Raw genomic sequence first — 8,722 nt, 5'->3', positions numbered from 1 at the left:
TTTCTACTCCCGTAAAGATTTACACCCTCGGAAACCCTGTACAGGGTCGCTATGGGTCGGAACCGACTCGACGGCACTTAACAATAACAACAACACATCCATAAGTATAGGTCAAGTTCATCAAATTGTAGCAGTTTCCTTTATCAAAAATTTTTTATTTTTTATTTTCCTCTAGTCGAGTTCTGATTATCAAGCCATCGAGGCTAGGTCAAATGGGTACTGTCTGCAAGCTTGGCCATGCTTGTGTGTCTCCCCTCACTTTATATCAGCTGGACGCGTCACTTTCAGTTCTAGCCCTCTGTGGCTATCTCCTTGTCCGTGGGCTCAGGAGTCCCCAGGTTTCACCACACTTCTGACCAACCAGCCCTTCCTCTTCTCTCATCTCCAGGTCAATGGGAATCAGACTCCCTTTAGTTTCATGTGCTTATAATTATTGGAAAAGATTTCAAGATAAATAATTGAATACAGTCAAACCAAGTCATATGGAATGCAGTGCATCCAAGTACTGTAGAATCATAAGTAGCAGAAAGTTGTATATGGAAGGAAGTAGAAAACCCCCTAGAGTTTGATTTGTATCCTTAACCTTTTAAATGGAGTTTCTGGTGTGGCGCTGTGGGTTAATGCGCCAGACTGCAAAGCTGTTTGAACCGCAAGGTTGGTGGTTCAAGCTCACGAGCTTCTCTTCAGAAACGCTATGCAGGGTCGCTGTGGGTCGGAACCTACTCGACAGTACTTAACAACAACAACAATCCGTTAAATATGTCCATGTATAGACCATCTTTATACTTATCCTTATTTTTGTTTGGTTGTAGCCATTGGAACTATTCTATGTAACTGTTTTATTCAGGAGTCTTCATGGTGCAGTGATTAGCACTTGGCTGCTAAACAAAAGGTCAGTGGTTTGAACCTACCAACTACTCTGGGAGGAAGACGTGGCAGTCTCCTCCCATAGAGGTGGTTGTTAAGTGCCATCCAGTCTGTTCCAACTCACAGCAACCCTGTGTAGGGTTTCCAAGGAGCTGTTGGTGGGTTTGAATCACAGACCTTTTGATGATTAACAGTCCAGTGCTTATCCTACAACACCTCAAGAGTCTCCTGTAAAGATTACAGCCTTGGAAACCCTATGAGACAGATTTTCTCTGTTCTCTGAACCACAGGACTTCTGGTGTGTGGCCGTAGGATCAGCACTGGACTGCCAACCACATGGTCGGCATTTCAAACCCACCAGCTGCTCCTTGGAAACCCTGTACAGGGTCACTGAGTTAGAGCCGGCTTGAGGGCACTTAGGGCACTTAACAACAGCAGCAAATGAACCACAAGGTCAGCAGTTCAAATCCACCAGCTGCTTCTTGAAAACCCTATACAGGGTCGCTGTGAGTTGAAACTGATTCAATTGCAATTAACAATAGCAACATCACATCTGTGTGTCAGAATCAACTTCGTGGCAATGGGTTTGGTTTTCATGTGTAACAATCGTGATGCTGGTGCAGGACCAGGCAGTGTTTTGTTCTTTTTGTGCATTGTGTCGTATGGAACTGATCCAACTGCACCTAACAACAACAGTGACAATTAAACAATATAATTTTGGGGGGAGGTGCTAATAAACAATTAGAGAAAAGATTGAAGTTGTCAAGGACTTCATTCTTCTTGGATCAACTATCAACACTCACGGAATCAGCAGTCAAGAAATCAGACGTCATATTGCATTAGGCAAATCTGCTGCACAAAACCTTTTTAAAGTGTTGAAGAGCAAAGATATCAGCTTGAGGACTAAGGTGCACCTGACTCAAGCCATGGTATTTTCAATAACCTCATATGCATGCAAAAGCTGGACAGTGAATAAAGAAGACTGTAGAAGAATTGATGCCTTTGAGTTATGGTGTTGGAGGAGAATATTGAAAGTGCCATGGGCTGCCAAAAGAACCAATAGATCTGTTTTGGAAGAAGTGCAGCCAGAGTGCTCCTTAGAGGCCAAGATGGCCAAACTTCGTCTCTCATACTTTGGACATATTGTCAGGAGGGAATAGTCACTGGAGAAGGCTATCATGTTTGGTAAGGTGGAGGGTCAGAGAAAAAGAGTAAGACCCCCAGCGAGATGGATTGGCCAAGTGGCAGCATTGATGGACTCAAGTGTGGCAACAGTAGTGAGGTTGGCCCAGGATTGGACATTGTTTCGTTCTGCTGTGCATAAGGTCGCTGAGTCGGTGCCGACTTGATGGCACCTAACAACAACAATAAATAAACAATTATGTTAATATTATATGTAATGCTCTGTATAATCTGACTTTTTGCATAGCATATCGTAAGTATCATTTTTAGTCAGTTTGCACTACATTATTCTTTCCCATGCCATTGCTAGAGAGATAGGCAGTGGTTAAATTAATTAGTGAACATTTCTGTGATATATTTTAGTACACTTGTGGTTGCTTTTTTACAAGGCTGCATTGCTAGGAGCGCCCACAAGATCAGAAGCCATGTCATTTTCGTTTTGATTACTGTGGGCATGCACCTTTTGGAAACAAGATAAAGTGACTGGGAGCCGAAGTCCTTGAATTCCATTTCATACATTGTCGAGAGATACTTCTTAAAGGGTCATTCTTTTAGTAACAATTCTCCATATTTTAGGTGGATATGAGAACCGTAAATTAGATGCCAACATTTGAAGCCTGTCATTCTTGGAAGATTGAAATAATGTTCAGTCTTGTGTTTGTGTTTTTGTTTTTATTTTTAAATAGGAGTATGCCAAAATGGTCCAGATTTTGCATGCGTATTGTATCATCTCAGCAGGCATCCGTATAAACTGCACTAATCAAGTTGGACAAGGAAAACGGCAGCCTGTGGTTTGCACCAGTGGAAACTCCCACATGAAGGAAAATATCGGATCTGTGTTTGGGCAGAAACAGGTAGTGGTAGCGAGTTTTTGGAAAACATCTTACTGCTTTAGTATGTCTGTTGTTCTGTGCTGTGGAGTTGGTTCCAACTCATAGTTTTATTTCTTGTCCTTTTCAAGGAATGAGACTTATAGGATAAAATCTAAGACTTAATTTCTGTTATATATCTGTCACAAAAATGACTTCATGGTTGAAAGCTGAATGTTTGTCCCTTTTTATCCTTCCCAATCAGGGAAACCTGTCTTCTTCTTGGACTTCTGGTGTGGCACTGTAGGATAAGTGCAGAACTACAAAGTTGGTTTGAACCAGAAGGTCAGCGGTTCAAACTTGCCAGTAGCTCCTCAGAAACCCTATACTGGGTTGCAGTGAGTCAGCACCAACTCAACAGCACTTAACAACAGCAACAGAAACAAAATGATGTTTCTTTTTGCTTTTGATCTGAACAGATAGAAAGTGTTTTGGGTCAGGTGTTGACCCAATCTTTTATCTTTCTTTCTTTTAAAAAAATTATTATTTCAAAATTCAGCTATCAAGATTCTTTGAGTTTCTCTGAGGTCTTCATGTAGATCAGTTGCATTACATGAGAAAAACCTCCCTTCAATAAAACCCTTTATTTCAGCTTCCTTTGTAAAGTCAGATCCACTCTGTCTTTGTTAAGAAATGACTGTGCATCTTGGTGTCTTCTAGCTGCAAAGTCTCATTCCTTTTGTCCAGCGGGCCCCTAGTGAATCTGTTTGTGAAGAGTATGGTCTACACTTCTCTGAAGTTCCACAAAATCTGTTTCGGTAAGTAGATGGCTGCCAAGAAATTTTCAGTATAGCATTCTTTTCTTTTTTTTTTTTTTTTAAAGCCCAAGATAGTGATTTTAAATCTTATCGCTGCTTCTGTCCATTACAGAACTCTGGAAAGTATTAGGGCTGAGAAAGAGAGTTTATATCAAGAACTCAGTTACTTCATCCATACAGTATTCTGGGTCATTGAGACATTTCTGGACTTTACCACCAGCCACTCCTTGGAAATCCTATAAAGGGTTGCTGTGAGTCGGAACTAACTCAGCAGCACTTAACAACTCTGGAGTTAGTCTTCTTAGGAAAATGTGGTTTAGTGAGCAGTTAGAATCACTTTTTGATGATTTTGTGTGTAATGTGTCACTTTACTGGGAATTAGCAGAAGGCAGTAGAGAATGGATTTTCTTCCATTCGTGCTTTACCCAAAATGCAGTCTGGTGTTAGTACTTTTAGTATCCCCTGAACTTGTCTTTGACTGATGTCTGAAATTACACAGATAGAGACTCAGGTCTCTATGTGAATTACTTTGTGTCCCTTGAACTTGCCTGAGATTACATAGATGGAGATTCAGGTCTCTACGTTAATTCAGACATTATTCTTCTGTAAGCGTTAAGTATCCCTAGACTGGATCTCCTGTGGAGTACGCACTTTACCAATACCGCAAAGGAGCGTTGGTGGAACAACGGTTAAGTGCTTGTACCTTAAAGTTCAGGAGTTCGAACCTATCAGCTTCTCCATGGGAGAAATGCCTGGTAATCTGCTCTGTAAAGATTACAGCCTAGAGAACCCTATAGGGCAATTCCACTCTGTTCCCCATGAGTCGAAAATGGTTTCAATGGCACCCAACAACAACCACCACAACAAAAAAGTTGAACTTAGAGCAGATTTTGAAAGGGCAGAGCTTGTGGGCTAGGGTCCTGACTACCAATGGTTAGACAGCTGGGGAGAACTAAGGGGATGGCAGGCAGGTGTTGAGAATGTGAGCTTGGGGAGAAACCCTCCCCTGCATTCAGGACGGAGGACTGAACAGAGGCGAGGACAGGTGAGCTGGATCAGCAATGAGCCCTGACTTTGTCTGGAGGACATTTGTTGACTGGGAAGCATAGAGCCTTCTGGACAGGAACTCTGGTGCTTCTGTGATTAAGCACTCACCTGCTAACCAAAACTTGGCAGCTGGAATCCATCAGCTGCTCCTCAGGAGAAAGATGTGGCAGTCTGCTTTGGTCAAGATTTGCAGCCTTGGAAACCTTATGGGCCAGTTCTATGGAGGGTCAAGCCAGAATTGACTTGACAACATCGGGTTTGGTTTTTTGGTTTAGAGCATTCTGGGGGGTCAGTGTTCCTTTTATGATTCACCAGACTGCCACACAGATGCACGTGAACTGAAATATTAATATAGTAGTTTCCAAATGGGGTTCCATTCCAACAACTCCATGGTACATTACTCTGGCATAAGTTGAATGCCCTATTTTTGGACTTCATCAGTATTTTTACAAATCCTAGCATTGATCATTTGTAAGTGGACATAGGAAAATAACAGTGAATTACGTGCTCCGGTGTTATATTCAGTACATATTACTAGCAGTAAGAGGAGGAACATGAGGCTTTCTCCCGTAAAGATGTACAGGCTCGGAAACCCTATAATGGGTCTCTGTGAGTCTGAATCAATTCCACGGCATATAACCACCACCACCACTGGCAATAAGATAGACCAAAAAAAATTAAAAGCAGAGATTTGCAATGTATGGTAAGTCAGAACTACTTGTAACAATAAGATGTAAAAAAAAAAAAAGATGGCCTTAAGTCTGGTTTGTCTTTAAGTGGATACCTTGTATGCCGCAGACTGCCTTACTTATTGGCAGGTCAGCAGAAGTTTTTAATTGTATTGTATTTTAAGAATGTGCCATATGTTGTGTGTTCCTAATCTTCTCTACTCTGAAATCCTCCCTTACTATGTTAACACTGAACAGTATCTCAGGATTCATCTCAAACTGCACGCATGGTGTTGGAAGGAGTTCAACTGAGAGACAATTTTTCTTTATCAATCAGCGGCCTTGTGATCCAGCAAAGGTATCTGAAAATATGTGTTGTTGTTTTTTTTCTTTTTGAACACTTTATTATGGTTTAGGTAAGAGTTTTCATAGCAAATTTTTGATGAATAATTCATCTACAAATTGTTCCCTGATGTTGGTTTCAATCCCTGTATGACTTCTCTCAGCTATTTCACGTACATATTTACGTACGCATTTACTCACAAATTATTGTTCATTATTAATGCTGTTGCTGGATTATATTTGTTAACACATTTGCCATTTGTTGTTTAATGCCATCAAGCCAGTTCTGACTCTTAGATAACCTGTGTAGGGTTTCTGAGACTGTAAATATTTCTGGGAGTAGAAGCCCTCATCTTTCTCCCTTGGAGCAGCTGGTGGGCTTGTACCTGTGACTTTGTGGTTTGCAGTCCAGCACTTATCCTACCAGCCACCACACTCCCATGATTTACCATTTATTGTTGTTAAGTACCATGGAGTCAGTTTTGATTCGTAGTGACCCTGGACAGGGTTTCTGAGGCTGTAAATCTTTACGGGAGCAGAACACATCTTTCTCCCGTGGAACTGCTGGTAGTTTTGAACTGCTGACCTCGAGATTGGCAGCCCAACTCGTAACCACTACGCTACCAGATTTACGAAGTTGTCTTTTACTCTTGGGTGCCTCTGAGTATCTTCCTTTGCCTTGATCACATTATGCTGGCTTCCTACTATCTAGTTTGGAGTCCTGGTGTGGCATTATAGAATAAGCACTAGACTACAAGTTTGGTTTGAACCACAGGGTTGGTGGTTCAAACTCAGCAGCCACTCATTGGAAACCCTATGCAGGGTCACAGTGAGTCAGAACTGACTCAATTCCACTTAACAACTATCTAGTTAGTGATTTTTCTTTTCCTCCCATCCCTGTTTGCCATCAAAGAATTTTTTTTTCTTTTTATCAACTTATTTGTCACTTTTTCTAATAGTGGTTTCTACATTGCTTGTCCTTTTGTGATTTGACTTATTTTAGCATAATGTCCTCTGGATTCATCCATGTTGGGAGACGGTTTGCAGATTCTTATTGTTTATCATTTTCCATTGCATGTATGTACCACAGTTTGTTTATCCATTCGTTGATGGACACTTGGGTTGTTTCCATCTTTTTGGTATTGTGAACAATGTGATGAACATGAGTGTGCATGTTTATTTGTATCACAGCTCTTATTTCTCTAGGATATATACCTAGTAGTGGGTGTGCTAAATTGTATAGTATTTTTGTTTCTCACTTTTTAAGGAAGCACATGTACTGTTTTCCATAATAGTTGTACCACTTTGCAGTTCTACCAGCAGTGTGTAAGTGTTCCAATCTCCCCACGTCTTCATCTCTTTTTTTTTTTTGTTTTATTTTGTTTTATATCAGTGCCATTATTGCTGGGATGAGAGGATGTCTCATTATAGTTTTGATTTGCATCTCTCTAATGGCTAAAGGAAGGAGGTCTGGTAGCGTAGTGGTTACGAATCGGGCTGCTAATCTCAGGGTCAGCAGTTCAAAACTACCTGTTGTTCCACAGGTGAAAGATGAGGCTTTCTGCTCCCGTAAAGATTTACAGCCTCGGGAACCCTGTACAAGGTCTCTATGAGTTAGAACTGAAATTGGTTTGTTTTGTCTTTGTTGTTGAGATATTGACATTTTCTATAAATTTTAGAGATTTGGTCTTTGCCCTAATATGTCAGTGCCTTTTTTTTTTCCCAGTCTATAAATTCATTTTTAACTCTTTTGGTGAAGACTTTTGAAGAGTAAAAGTATTTGATTTTTAGGAGATCCCAGTTGTCTAGTTTATTTTCTGTTGTTTTTTGCATTTTTAATTATGTTTGACATTCTGTTTATGCCATAAATGAGGACTCCTAGGTTTTTCCTGATATTTTCTTCCTTTCGTGAACTTTATGGTTTTAGGTTATGCATGTAGGTCTTTGCTCCGTTCTGAACTAATTTTTATGTGTGGTGTAAGGGATGGATCTTGTCATATTTCTGCAAATAGATATCCAGTTTTGCCAACACCATTTATTAAAGAAACTATCTCTTCGCCCACTTTGGTCCTTTGTTAAAGACCAGCTGTCCATAAGTGCATGGATTTACTTCTGGGCTTAGCTTTTGATTTCTTTATTCATTATGTAATAACCTTTACCAATACAGAAAGGCTACATGGAACTTGGGATTTTCACTTAGAAACAGGGTTTTTAAAATTATTTTTGGCATTTTTATATATCTATTGTCTTAGTCCCTGAAGAAGGATAGCATGTTTGGTAAAGTAGAGGGTCGGAGTAAGAGAAGAAGGACCCCAATGAGATGGATTGGCACAGTGGCAGCATCAGTGGGCTCAAGCTTAGGAACGATTGTGAGGTTGGCACAGTGTTTCATTCTGTTGTGCATAAGGTCGCTATGAGATGGTACTGACTCAGTGCCACCTGACTTAGTTATGTAGTATTGTTGTTGTTGTTAAGTGCTGTTGAGTAGGTTCCAACTCATAGCGACCCTGTATAGGGTTTCCGAGGAGCAACTAGTGAGCTTGAACCACCGACCTTGCAGTTCAAACGGTTTTGCAGTCTGACACATTAGCCCACAGTGCCAAATAATAATGTATAGTATTACTATAACAAAGGAGCTCTGGTAGTGTAGTGGTTACGAATTGGGCTGTGAGCCACAAGGTCAGCAGTTCGAAACTACCAGCGGTTCCGTGGGAGAAAGATGAGGCGGTCTGCTCCTGTAAAAATTGACAGCCTTGGAAACCCTGTGTAAGGTCGCTGTGAGTCGGAACCGACTCCATGGCACATAACAACAACAAATTACTATAACAGAAATACAACTGGGTGATTTTCATGAAAAGAAATGTACGTTCTCACAGTTTAGGAGGGTAGACATCTGAATTCAGGGGAGGGCTCTCTCTTTTTGCTCTGGGAGAAGGTTTTTGTCTCTTTCTCAGCTGCTTTGTCTTGGCTCCTTGGTGATCTTCATGTT

General features: G+C 40.9%; 1 protein-coding gene across 1 annotated transcript in view; it reads left to right on the top strand.

The window, feature by feature from the left end:
• The window catches only part of PMS2 (PMS2 postmeiotic segregation increased 2 (S. cerevisiae)), a 43,954-nt gene that overhangs the window by 13,429 nt on the left and 21,803 nt on the right, over positions 1-8,722 (top strand). The window contains exons 6-8 of the mRNA XM_006859759.1: positions 2,736-2,903; positions 3,579-3,676; positions 5,650-5,749. Of these exons, the coding sequence (XP_006859821.1) occupies positions 2,736-2,903; positions 3,579-3,676; positions 5,650-5,749 (366 nt within the window). The remainder of the gene's footprint in view (positions 1-2,735; positions 2,904-3,578; positions 3,677-5,649; positions 5,750-8,722) is intronic.

This window comes from Chrysochloris asiatica, unplaced genomic scaffold, assembly GCF_000296735.1.
Source record: "Chrysochloris asiatica unplaced genomic scaffold, ChrAsi1.0 scaffold00034, whole genome shotgun sequence".
Lineage (NCBI taxonomy): Eukaryota > Metazoa > Chordata > Mammalia > Afrosoricida > Chrysochloridae > Chrysochloris > Chrysochloris asiatica.
This window is presented reverse-complemented; position numbering and strand designations above follow the sequence as displayed.